The sequence below is a fragment of the Chiloscyllium plagiosum genome, chromosome 30 (assembly GCF_004010195.1).
Source record: "Chiloscyllium plagiosum isolate BGI_BamShark_2017 chromosome 30, ASM401019v2, whole genome shotgun sequence".
Lineage (NCBI taxonomy): Eukaryota > Metazoa > Chordata > Chondrichthyes > Orectolobiformes > Hemiscylliidae > Chiloscyllium > Chiloscyllium plagiosum.
Window position 1 is genome coordinate 37,604,235 of NC_057739.1, and position 13,904 is coordinate 37,618,138.

The following is a 13,904-nucleotide window of genomic DNA, read 5'->3' on the forward strand; positions in this document are numbered from 1 at the left end:
ATTTATACATTTCCATACAATGAACATTTACAATATATATAATTACAAATGCAATTTGTCAGGCAAAAATTTTGTTTAAATATTTACAAGATAAAGTGACAAATATTTCAATTCTCTTTTGGAAGCTGGACGCAGCCACTGCAAACAATTATTTTTTAATTAATCTACACCGTATTCACTTAACAGTTTTCATACGTTTAAACGGGCATACAAGAGGACATTGCTGCACTGAGTCACTGCAGACACCAGAGGGCAGCCAACACCAGTACACTTTCCGCAAACCAGGTGTGTGACAGGTCAGAGTGGGAAAAATCCAGTAAAATAGAACTGCACTTAGTCTTAATTATCCTATTAAGGACTTATTAATAAATCAAATCAAGCCCCTCAATGAAATTATAATCAAACTACAATAAGAACTCGATCACTTTTATAACTAAATCTGTGTTTAGGCACTGTCCTTTGCGACATTAAACCGGCTGGAAAAACACAAGTAAATTTAATTGTGGCAATTAACGAAAGGTTAATTAAGGGGACTTCTAGTACATAGAACATGTTCTATGTAAGGGAACTTTTAGTGTCACTTTTTTTTCATAGTAAGGTTTGCAAATTTAAAATGTTTCACTATAAATTATCAGTGCGCTTTGGTGCCATTTGGTCCTGTCCGAAGAACGGGTTTATTTAATCCAAGGAGTTTCCTAGTTGTATAGTATTAAACAATGTATATCGAGGTGCTCTGATTCTCACTCTCTCTAACTGACCTTTTTAAAATAACTACAAACAAATCAGACCAGGTTCCTGCGCCTTACTATTGGAGGTCCGACTGGAAAATGTCCATGATTGGACTCTGACCCTTGCACAGTCGAATAGCCTCAGCTACATGCTGCCTGTTACGAAGAAATACAAATGCGGCAGAAGACCAGAGGAACTGTTTATATGCTTTAACGTTAGGTGAGTTCTGAGGTTAGTTTACAGCAAATTTGCGAAAGTACCAACAGAGTTAGTGTTTGAAACAGGCCCCTTGTCAGTAATAAATTGTTTAGCAAGGTGGTTGAGGGAAAATAAAACTAAGAGGTGTGAGAACAAATCAGGCACAAGGGAATTGATCTACAGCCTATAGAGGAGTGGAGGTTAAGCACCGACACAGACTGAACTGTCAGTTTCTGTTTTATGATCTCAGCGTCGTGTACAATGGCAGCAGCTCACCCTCGATATCTTCAGAGCAGAAGAGCTGAATTGAGGGTAATATTGGTTGTGTAGAGACCCGGGTGTGGCACCTTGACCATGAGCAGACAGGAAGAGACTCACTCCCATCTTCCTCACGGCTTTGTGGTTCTGCCTGTCATTTTTATTTTAATTTGATGATTAATCACAAGGTTGTTTTCACTTAAAAAATAAAAGACATGGCAACAGGTACAGGCAACACCATAGCACAAGTTAGTTACACATTGAAGGGTGATGGAGAAGAAACAGATTGGGTTCAGAGAAACTGTGCTTCTGAACCTTTCTCTAGTTGAGTCTACAACTTGCATCACTGGAGATGCCCTTTGGCAGAGTGGGCACGTGTCCCCACTGCGACGTTTTTTTTATGAAAGGCGAATAGAGTTTTGTGTTCTTCCCACCAAAGTTTCTTTTTGTGTGTGTGTGTGTGTGTGCGCGCGCATGTGATTAGAGCGGGTCCCTCGGCCTGGCCATTCCCTCCAGTCACAGCACCATGGTGGGAATGTGGTGCGCCAAGGTGGCAGAGTGTGGCACTGCCAGAGGCGGGGAGTGGGGCTGCAGTGAGGCCGGGGGCGGTCGGTGCCTGGCGCTCTTCTGGTGGGCCCGGAGTCCAGCCAGCTGGGAGTAGGCGCTCTGACACACCTGGCACTTGTAGGGCCGCTCGCCCGTGTGCAGGCGCACGTGGTTCCTCAGCGTCGACGATTGGCTGAAGCGGCGGTTGCAGAAGCGGCAGATGAAAGGCTTGTCCAGCGTGTGGATGCGCATGTGCGAGCGCAGGTTGCTGCGCGAATTGAAGCCGCGGTAGCAGATCACACAGCGCATGCGTCCCGCGCTGCTGCCCCCAGAACCGTCCCCTGCGTTCAGCTCATCTGAGGAGGGAACAGGAAGGAACATGGCCTTTTAATGGGGGGATGGGGTTTCTCACCTCTCGCCAGCCCATTGCACCCAGTCCCGGGGCACCGCACTGCAAAGCAAAAGGTCAAAGCCACGTGGAAGGGAATGAAGAGGGTGTTCACTGGAGTGACACGGTGGTCAGCAGCAATTTACTGCAGATGCTGGAAACTGTACTGAAAACAACAAATGCTGGAGATCACAGCGGGTCAGGCTGCATCCTGGGGGGGAGAGAAAGCCAGCTAACATTTCCAGTCATAGAACGTTTCTATGAGAGACAAGCAAGCTAACTTCCAGTTTCCTCCCACAGATGTGCAGGTTAAGCGGATTGGCCATGGTAAAAATTGCCCTGTCGTGCCCAGGAATGTGTGGGCTGGTCATTGGTTTAAAAAAAAATCCCATGCAGGATTACAGGGACGGTATTCCACTTGGAGGGTCGATGCAGTATTGATAGACCGAACGGCCTCTTTCTGCCCCTCTATGAAGGACTTCAAGAGACTGAGTTCCCCCAGGCTGATCTTTACCCACTAGATTAGAGTGGTGCTGGAAAAGCACAGCAGGTCAGGCAGCATCCGAGGAGCAGGAAAAATCGACGTTTCGGGCAAAAAGCTCTTGATCAGGACTCATGCAGCCCTGATGAAGGGCTTTTCCCCGAAACATCGATTTTCCTGCTTCTCGGATGCTGACCTGCTGTGCTTTTCTAGCACCACTCTAATCTAGACTCTGATTTCCAGCGTCTGCAGTCCTCACTTTTGCCTAACTTTACCCACTACTTTGTGTGCCCAACCGCTGTTTTCTCTCTCTCTGGGCTCCACCCCCACTTCCGCACATAAATGCTATAAAAATTTCTGAATGTGGGTCACTGGACGTGAAACGTTAACTCTCCTTTCTCTCTCCATAGATGCTGCCAGACATGCTGAGTTTTCCCAGCAATTTCTGTTTTAGTTTCAGGAGACTTTGTTGGAGCAGAGAAGGTTGTGGGGAGATTTCTCAGAGGTGTTCCAAAATTATAACAGGCTTTGAATGAGTAAAAAGGGTGAAATTGCATCTGCTGATAGAAGGAGCAATAGTTAGAGGACACAGAATTTAGGGTAATTGAAGATGGAACCAGAGGGGAGATGATAATTTTTATAGAGTAAATGGTTACATTCTGGTTATATGCTTGAAAGGATGGTGAAATGAGATTCAGTTGTAACCTTTCAAAGAGAATTGGTGATATATCTGAAAGGAAAAATTTGCAAGGCTGTGGAGAGACAGCAGGGGAGTGGGACTAAGTGGAAACTCTTAACAACCCAACACAGCCAAATGTTTTCCTATCTGCAAAATTTAAATATTTTTCTGGTATCTTTCAGCACAATAGGCTGATAATAAATAGATAAACAAGCAGATGATGTTAGTGGGCTAACAAGACCTGGAACAGATAGCTTTCTGGAACTCTTTTTGCTTAAGATGAGGAAACATTACTAAACATTGTTAAACTAAATATATTTAAAACTAATTGACTTGGCATAACTAATGTTAGATTCAAGGGAAACTGTCAACTGCACTGTCCAGTTGTACACTTCTAGCTCAAGTTTGACTGAGATTATAGCAGTTAATGCCCTGTTAATACTGCCTCATGCAAGTTAGTTATAAAACTAAATATAAATTAAAGCTCCTCTTACACTGTTCCATTCAGTAGGTCCAGGTCAGGGAAATTAGACACAGATTAACATTCCTTGTGGACTGTCCATGTTCTGTATACCAAGTCAGCTAGGGAGGCGATAATCAGATAATAATTCTAGCCTATTCCATTGTGTACTATATGGTACAGCATGGATGGAACACAGGATAAAGTTTCTCTGCGCTGATCTCATGATGCTGTGCCAATCACATTCTTTTAATGTAGCTTTTCTCAATCAAATGGACTCTGTTTCCATATCTTCACAGTAAAGAACACTTTTCACTAAAACTCATTTCAAATGAAAACCTTACAGTTGATGGATACAGAAGGTAATTTATCTATTCAATCTGGGCTAACCCACTGAATCACTCAACCCCCAGAGTGTGAAGCAACCATGTGTTAGTTAACCCACTGGCCACAGTGACCCCTAATTCTGCATTTATTTTATTTTAATGCATAGCAATTTGCTAAAATGGTCATTCTAAAGTGTCTGTCTGTGGGGCAAAAGCTTGCAGTGTGACATCAGTAAATAAATTTACATCATAATTGTAACTGAATTACTTCAGTCCCTTACCTGGCAGTAACACACAAGCTGATGGGGATATTGCTCAGAAATCATCTTTGAGCCCTGGACAATACTGTGTCTATTCACAGGAGCAATTCTTCAGGCACTTCGCAGAATAATGAGGTGGGGATATTGCCAATAATGGTAACAAATGTTTACTAATTTATGCAAGAACATGTTTGAAAAGTGTGTACAACACATCTGTCCAAAGTAAAAGCTAGCAATGGAGAAATCCAGAACAAGTGATCTACAGTTTCTCTAATTCATTCACCCTGTCTGTTCAGCACTTTTTTTCCTTAGGCTGTTTTATTACAGTGAAGCTGTTAATTATAGCTACCAATTGCTGTTAAGATATTTTAAAATGTACACAATCTCAACAGTATAGTAGACAGGGAGACACTTTTATACCTCACAACACCAGGTTATAGTCCAACAGGTTTAATTGGAAGCACTAGCTTTCGGAGTGTCACTCTTTCATCAGGTGGTTGTCCTAATGAAGGAGCGGTGCTCCAAAAGCTAGTGCTTCCAAATAAACCTGTTGGACTATAACCTGGTGTTGTGTGATTTTTAACTTTGTACACAGGTGTAAAATCACTTTTACACCTGTGTTTAAATAGTCAGAGTGTCAGGGTGGAATTTTCCATTTTCAATGTAAGTGTTTTGATGAGTGAGATTTGTGACCCCTGGTCAGCCATGTCACTGAGTGACATGCAATCTTCTGCTATTCACTTCAGCAATTTTGCAGCCATGCTTCCGGGTGCCTTTTTCAGGGACCTGCATGGTTAGAGAGGTGGACTATTCACCACTGCTAGGACATTCCAGTGTTCTTGCCACTAGATACTAACTTCAGATGTTAAAGCCAGGAACTGCTTAATCATTGGCCCAGAGGGAAAAAACACTCACTGCCCACTTTGCAGACAGGGACGTGGAGGTCTTGGTGAACTGGAGGGTGGGGAGGAAGGGGTGTGTGAAGAGGGCAGCTGTATATTTCCCTGCAGGCTACCACAGGAAGTCATGCCACCAGACCAAGTAACCTAGACACAAATTGTTGTCTGGATCAATGCTGTCTCCCAAGGAAAACCAGACATCCAGTAATGCAAGAAGAAGATCGATGATCTTCTGTTCTCCACAACGGTAAGGGACACCATGTTCTCTCTTCCACCTCACCCTCACGGGGCACTACTCAATCTAACTCATGCCACTGACAAGTACCATGGGCTACCATTCTCAGTATTGTTTTCTAACTACTAACACCCTTCCTGAGCTCTGTGCTTCCGACCTGACCACCTGTCTTGCATCACCACTAACTGCTCATACATTCACGTCCCTCATACTCAATCCCAGCCTTTGTCTCATTGAAGGTAAAACTGGCCAACCCCCTCGACTGTTGCCAGGACAACATCCTGCCTGACCCCTAATCCTAATGAAAGTGGCATTTCACCTGCAGGGCTGACCTTACACTGCAGAGACACAGATCCCTGGACTCTGAGAGGATGAGGGTGTCTGACTGACCATAGTCAACCCCCTGGACTGGAATAGAAAGAACCCCTCAACTGACTGGAGTAGAACTGTCCTTGATCCCCAATTAGGTCTGTGGGCTCTTCACTTTCACACATGGCCTTTAGTGTGAAGGACAAACAGTGTGTTTGTAGCTTAAACTGCAGGAACATGGTCCAAGATGTGATGTTATGTCATATGGTGATGCAAAGTGACACACCTACAGGTGACAAACCTCCAGTTTCCTCCCACAGTCCAAAGATGTGCAGGTTAGAGTGAATTGGCTGTGCTAAATTGCCCATAGCATTCAGGGATGTGTAGGTTAGGTGCGTTAGTCGTGGGAAGTGTACAGTAATAAGGTAGGGGAATGGGTCTGGGTGGGATACTCTTCAGAGGGTCGGAGTTGAGCCAAATGGCTGTTTCCACACTGTAGGGATTCTATGATAACAGGACAGTGGTTCCTGTTGTGACAAGATCCCTGCCTTTCCCTCTATGTTACAAAGTAATGTAAGTCACAGAGGATAGCAGTCTGTAACAGAGCACGAAAGACCCTCTGCATGAAGAAAGCAATGTGACCCACACAAAGTCAGTGCTGAAGTCACTGAATGTGTGCTACCAAAGAAATGTGAAGTAGACAAAATCTGTCAGTCTCCAAGTGGAAGTGAAGTGAGTGAGAGCTGTGTCCTTGTGTGCAGAGTGACCTAGCAGGCTCACAGGGGACATTGAGGTCCAAAGGAAAGTGTTTGAAGGGCTGAGGTGATGTGACAGTTGGTCCGGGAGGAGGCATAATGATGAGGTGAGGGCTGGCAGTTTGCTGATGGCAATGTGATTGGGCGAAGGGTCCAGGAGGATGCAGAAGCAGTTGGTAAGGTGGCCTGGACATGCACTGGGGAGCTGCACTACCAGGGTAGAGAGTGTGTTGCTGGAAAAGTACAGCAGGTCAGGCAGCATCCGAGGAGCAGGAAAAATCGACGTTTTGGGCAGGAGCCCTTCTTCAGGAATTGAATTAGCCCTGCATTACCAGGGACTGGCCCGGATATACCTGCGCAGACTTTACACGGTGTAGTTTCTGCCTTGGGGCGGTGGGGGGGAGCGGGGTAGTGATCAAGAAGGCGAGTTGGGGTCTTTAAGGACACGCATATGACACTCAATGATGAGATTCTGAAGGCGTTATTTAAATCTTTTATGTGGAAGTTTGCGAAAATTCATCTCCTAACTCGAGAATCTGCTTTTTTCTTCTTTAAATTCTCTCTAATTTCCGCACTTTTCTCGCCAAACAGGAAACATTCCGCTCTCTCATTCCCTGGCAATCATGGTGCAAAGGCGTCCCTGTTACATAACAGCAACAACCCCCCCCCCCCCCCCCAACCTCAGTATTATTTCACATTGGTTACCGTCTTTAGTCTTTTTCCTATGTTCTTCCTCCAGCCCTGGAACTCCTGGGATGCCGAGGAATGTGTTCTGTGTATTTCCATACCAGACCAGCAGCTCCTGGTCCGGAGGGATTGTCTAAAGTGAACAGAGAAATTGAGATACCAGTTAATCGCTGTCGTTAGAATCGTATTCGAACATCGAGCCGTTAACTTACACGTAAAACGTTCATCTGTACCTCATCTGCACATCCCGACTCAAATGTGACGAATATCCAGTTTCCGGGACCCCCCTCAAGTTTTTTTTTAAAAGATTAGATTACCCACAGTATGGAAGCAGGCCCTTCGGCCCAACAAGTCTATACTGACCCTCCGAAACGTCGCCCACCCAGACCCATTCCCCGACCCTGTATTTGCCCCTCACACTATGGGCAATTTCCCATGGCCAGTTCACCTGACCTGCAAATCTTTGGACTGTGGGAGGAAACCCACGCAGACACGGGGAGAAATGTGCAAACTCCACACAGTCACCCGAGGCTGGGATCGGGTCCACTGAGCCACCGTTGCTTGGATCTGCTACAATCTCCCATTGTTTCCACCTCAAATCCTGGAGTGGAAGTGGGAACTGTCCAACAATAATTCCGTATCAACTTTCTCAGCTCAGACAGAGGGGGGGAACAACTACCTTTCGGTGCCATTATCTTGTTGTATCTCCCACAAACCACAGACCTGCTGAGTTTCTCCAGCACTTTCTGAATTCATTTGAAAAGTATTGTTTATCCGAAACACTAAAACAAAGCTTTTTTAAAAAAAAGGTTGCACCGAATTGAGGCAGGTGAGCCAAGGATACCAGAGAAGTGAGAGAGATATAAAACTAAATGCAGCGCGCACACACACACACACACACACAGACACGCACAGGAACACACACAGACACGCACAGGAACACACAGACACACAGACAGACAGAGAGAGACAGACACGCGCACACACACACAGACAGACGCGCACACACACACACACAGAGACAGACAGACGCACACACACACACACAGACGCACACACACACACACACACACACAGACAGACACACACAGAGACACGGTACTCTGTGAGAAACACAGGGATGGGCGATGCCTCTAGGGTCAAGTAGCGATCTCATTACTGTAAAGATTTACGCAACGGGAGCGGTTAAGAGGAGATGTGATTGAAGTCCTGGCGCATGGAGGGGTCTGGGCAAGCGGCAATAGAGAAAAAAAAGTGTCCCCATTTGGAAAGAATAGAAAACCGGAGGGCACCTGTTTAAGGCGATTGGCAAAAGGAGAACCAGCGGGGAGGGGCGGGGGGAGTGAACAGGGTCTTTTAGAATCAGATGACCCTTATCGGAGACTGACCCGGGGGAGGGGGGGGGACAGACTGACCCGGGGTGGGGGGGGGGGGGAACAGACACCCCGGGGCAAAACGGAGCGACAGCAAACCTGGCGGAACCTGAAGAAGGTCCCGGTGAGTCTGGGATCCATTATCACCAGCTCCAGGGGGACCGGGGAGGCGGAGGGGTAGGTGGTCTGTTCTAAAAATACTGCCACCGATACGACACGAGGATCCCCAAGTTCCAGTGTCCTGGTGATGTTCTGACTGAAATCAAGTGGAACCGACTGAAAGAAACACAGGAATTGCTGGAGAAACTCAGCAGCATCTGTAGAGGGAGAAAGCAAAATTCACGTTTCGGGTCCAGAATGACTCTTCCACTGCAACTGAACCCGGGGGGGGTTTACAAATTAATGATCAGTCTGTTCCCCGCAGGTACACAGGTCATTGACACTGGGAAAACACACTGAACACACCCAGGAACACATTGCAAACGCTGGAAATCTGAACACCGCTTTGGGCGGTTTCGCTGTCGCCCTCGCTCTCATTTGAGTCCCTCCTGGATGTGGTTACAGGTGTCTGTGTGTCCTGCTCCAAATCCAATCCCACCCGGCTGTCCCCGGTGCACCTCCCGTCCCCGGTATATCAGCATCACCGGGGCTCGAACCTACAGCAGCAGGTTGGCAGCGTGAGCACGGCTGGCACAGCACCAGCTTCCCCTCCCCTCCCCAAAGCCCTGACCCGGCCAGAGAGTTGCTCACCTCTGTGGTCTTGTAGTAAATGTTATTCCCGATCTGAACCACTTCCAGGTTCTGCTCCTGCTCGTTCCTGGCGCATTTGATGTACGTCATCCAGCTCCTGTGGTCCTCCTGACTGGCATCAATAAAATACCGCACCGTGCCATCGTCATTAAAAACCTGGGCCGGAGAGAAGGAGAGGGGGGTGGGGGGGAAGAGGGCTTTAGTGCTGGTCGGAACGACTCCGGACAAGTCTATTGACCCGAAATATTGAAATTAGCACTGACCCGGGACAGTGACACTGACCCAGGACAGTGACACTGACCCGAAATATTGAAATTAGCACTGACCCAGGACACTGACACTGACCTGGGACACTAACCCGGGACACTGACACTGACCCGGGACACTGACCTGGGGCACTGACACTGACCCGAAATATTGAAATTAGCACTGACCCGGGACACTGACACTGACCCGGACACTGACACTGACCCAAAATATTGAAATTAGCACTGACCTGGGACACTGACACTGACCCGAAATATTGAAATTAGCACTGACCCGGGACACTGACACTGATCCGGGACACTGACACTGACCCAGGACACTGACACTGACCTGGGACACTGATCCAGGACACTGACACTGACCAGAGACACTGACCCAGGACACTGACGCTGACCTGGGACACTGACCAGGGACACTGACGCTGACCCGGGACACTGATGCTGACCAGGGACACTGACCTGGGGCACTGGCACTGACCTGGGGCACTGACCTGGGATACTGACCCTGGACACTGACCCCTGGACACTGACCCCTGGACACTGACCCGGGACCCTGACCCGGGACCCTGACCCGGGACCCTGACCCGGGACACTGACCCGGGACCCTGACCCGGGACACTGACACTGACCCGGGACACTGACACTAACCAGGGACCCTGACCAGGGACACTGACCCGGGACACTGACCCGGGACACTGACCCGGGACACTGACCCGGGACACTGACACTGACCCGGGACACTGACACTGGCCCGGAAAATTGACACTGGACCGGGACACTGACACTGACCAGGGACACTGACCAGGGACACTGACACTGACCCGGGACACGGACACTGACCAGGGACACTGACCTGGGACACTGACACTGACCCGGGACACTGACCCAGGACACTGACCTGGGACACTGACACTGACCCGGGACACTGACACTGACCCGGGACACTGACACTGACCCAGGACACTGACCTGGGACACTGACACTGACCCAGGACACTGACACTGACCCGGGACACTGACCCGGGACCCTGACACTGACCCGGGACACTGGCACTGAGCCGGGCGCCTGGCCTGCTGCGCCTTTCCAGCAACACATTTCCAGCTCTGATCTCCAGCATCTACAGTCCTCACTTTCCCCTCGAAGATTTTAACCTACTGCGAATCCTCTTGCACTGATGTGGAACCCTGAGCCTGAGTAAAGCCAGGCCCAGGGACACTGAGCCGGGACACTGACCCGGGATAAACACTGAGCCGGGACACTGGCACTGAGCCGGGACAGACACTGAGCCGAGACACTGGCACTGAGCCGGGATAGACACTGAGCCGGGACACTGGCACTGAGCCGGGATAGACACTGAGCCGGGACACTGGCACTGAGCCGGGATAGACACTGAGCCGGGACACTGGCACTGACCCGGGACAGACACTGAGCCGGGACACTGGTGTGGAACCCTGAGCCTGAGTAAAGCCAGGCCCAGGGACACTGAGCCGGGACACTGACCCGGGATAGACACTGAGCCGGGACACTGGCACTGACCCGGGACAGACACTGAGCCGGGACACTGGTGTGGAACCCTGAGCCTGAGTAAAGCCAGGCCCAGGGACACTGAGCCGGGACACTGACCCGGGATAGACACTGAGCCGGGACACTGGCACTGACCCGGGACAGACACTGAGCCGGGACACTGGTGTGGAACCCTGAGCCTGAGTAAAGCCAGGCCCACTGAGCCGGGACACTGGCACTGAGCCGGGATAGACACTGAGCCGGGACACTGGCACTGACCCGGGACAGACACTGAGCCGGGACACTGGCACTGAGCCGGGATAGACACTGAGCCGGGACACTGGCACTGACCCGGGACAGACACTGAGCCGGGACACTGGTGTGGAACCCTGAGCCTGAGTAAAGCCAGGGCCATGCTCCGCGCTCCTGATGTGAGTTGGGAAGCTCCGGGGCTTGTCACAGTGACCCTGCTGCAGAGCACTGAGGGCAGTGCCTATTCCCAGGCCGTTCCCGGCTGCTGGCGGCCGCACAGCACAACACTCAGGTTTTGGAGCCGGCGGTCGGTTTCGATATTTTTTTTTAAAAAATCCCTTTCCCTGGGATTGGAATCCGCGTCCTCGTCCTGTCCCGCCCGGTATCCCCAAACTGTACCTAACGGTACCGCTGTCTTGAACCACTCCTCCGCACCCCATCCTCCAGGTATAGCAGGGAAACCTCACTCGCTAAAGGTCACTCGCAGGGACCCAACGGACACATGGGACCACCGAAACTTGCGACACATTGGAGCCCATTCGGCCCCTCATGTCTGTGCCGGCTCTTTGACAGCGCTATTCAGAGGCTTCTTCTCACTGCCTATTACACAGAAAGGTCACTCTAAACAAGATCAGTCTGAAGCCCAGGAAATGACCAACACAGGACTATGCGCCAGAAGCAAGCAACTATTCCGGGAGGGATCATTTTGATGAGGAAGATCAACACTGAGTGGGAACGTGCGATTAAATAGTTAAACACCTCGAGCAACTTGCGGAACCAGGCAGAATATCGTTAAAGATATTTCCAGTTGGAATCGATATTTGTAGACCTAAATATTGACACATTTAAAAATTACTTGTGAAAGCAAAATTATTATTAGACATGAACTGTCGTAGATTAAAAATGTGCAAGAAACAAAACGAGAGGTAGTGAAACGGGAGGGAAAATTGGGAAGGTTAGGGATATAGATGGCGAGAAAGAGACAGAGATAGGAGCGTGAGAGAGATGACAGAATGAGAGAAAAAGAATGAGCTGTGAGCAACAAGAGAGTGAGAGGGAAGAAACGACATAAATGAGGTGGGGAGACCAAATACAAGAGATGGGGAACAAGAGGGGAGAGAGAGGGAGGTGAAGTGAGAGACTGGCGAATGACAATTACAGCGATACGAAATAAATGAAGGTCTTTCCCGTTTGTTTTTTACAATTCATTCCATTATCCATTTATAAACAATGCCTGTTATAAACAGGCAACTTTCAATATTCCAATTTGAAACTGTTATAATTCCAACGAATCTGGCACTGAGGAGTTGGAGGGAGATTTCAGTCACTGCTATCCTGTTTCAGACCCAAACTCATCCAATTCCATCTCAACTCAGGGTCCCAGCTGTTTCCAAAAAGCATCTATCCCTAACCCCTGCCTGAGCAGATTGTGTAGAGTCATTGTGCAGTGCATGTTACCCTTTATCAAGCATAAGGCTCCAATATTCGATTCTGTACAGCCAAATCAATTGTTCATTGCCAGCCCAAGTGTCTTGCCACATGTAAAGTCTACTAATATGCTTGAGAGTCCAAACCCAAGCTCATCAATCATCTAGACAAGCAAACTACCTATAGGTTACATGTGGAATATATTGTATTTCCCATCAATAAAGCCCCAAGACAAAAATCCACAGAGAATAGATTCAGGCTGACGAAGCCCAGGTTTTGCAACTCATATGTGCTCTGGGACACAATTATAGTTAGAAGAAATAGTATGGTGCAAATAACGGGTAAAACTTGTTACCGAACCAGATTGGTCTTTATGTTGAACCGAAGAGAAAGCATCCAAACCTCAAAAGAGGCTCACGCTTTCTCATATAAACAGGTACATGGATGTTGTCCCCTATAATCAGATGTGTGCACTGTTCTGCTGGAGAAACAGGTGTGAGTGCTTCCACCTACAAGAAGAATAGTGGCAGCTGTCCCTATGATCTGTCTTCTATAACCAGATATGTGAGATTGTCACTTTAATCATGTGTGTGTCATCTCGGCAATCAGACTGTGTGAGGTGTTATCTCCATAAACCAAACATGATATTGTCCTTTAGGAGCAGTTGTGGGGTATTACCCCTTATAACCAGACATGTAGGTGTTAAAAAATACAACGCGATATGGTGGGCAGTGTTCCCCATGGAAACAGATGTAAAGCTGACATACCCCAGAAATAGATGTGGATGATTTTGTTCCCCTGTAACTAGGTGTGGGGGGCAGTGTTCCCCTGTAGCCAGGTGTGGGGGGCAGTGTTCCCCTGTAGCCAGGTGTGGGGGGCAGTGTTCCCCTGTAACCAGGTATGGGAGCAGTGTTCCTTGTAACTAGGTGTGGGGGCAGTGTTCCCCTGGTAACCAGGTATGGAGGGCAGTGTTCCTTGTAACTAGGTGTGGGGGGGCAGTGTTCCCCTGGTAACCAGGTATGGAGGGCAGTGTTCCCCTGTAACCAGGTATGGGAGCAGTGTTCCTTGTAACTAGGTGTGGGAGGCGGTACTCCCCTGGTAACAGGTATGGAGGGCAGTGTT

The 13,904-nt window shown here is 48.6% G+C and overlaps 1 protein-coding gene across 1 annotated transcript in view; it reads right to left on the reverse strand.

Annotated features, from left to right (window-relative positions):
* Positions 1–1,638: 1,638 nt before the first annotated feature.
* prdm12b (PR domain containing 12b) overlaps positions 1,639–13,904 on the reverse strand; it is a 15,889-nt gene continuing 3,623 nt past the window's right edge. Inside the window, exons 2-4 of the mRNA XM_043719705.1 lie at positions 9,334–9,563; positions 7,229–7,343; positions 1,639–2,087 (exon numbers count right to left, since the gene is read on the reverse strand). Of these exons, the coding sequence (XP_043575640.1) occupies positions 1,702–2,087; positions 7,229–7,343; positions 9,334–9,563 (731 nt within the window). The 3' untranslated portion in view covers positions 1,639–1,701. The remainder of the gene's footprint in view (positions 2,088–7,228; positions 7,344–9,333; positions 9,564–13,904) is intronic.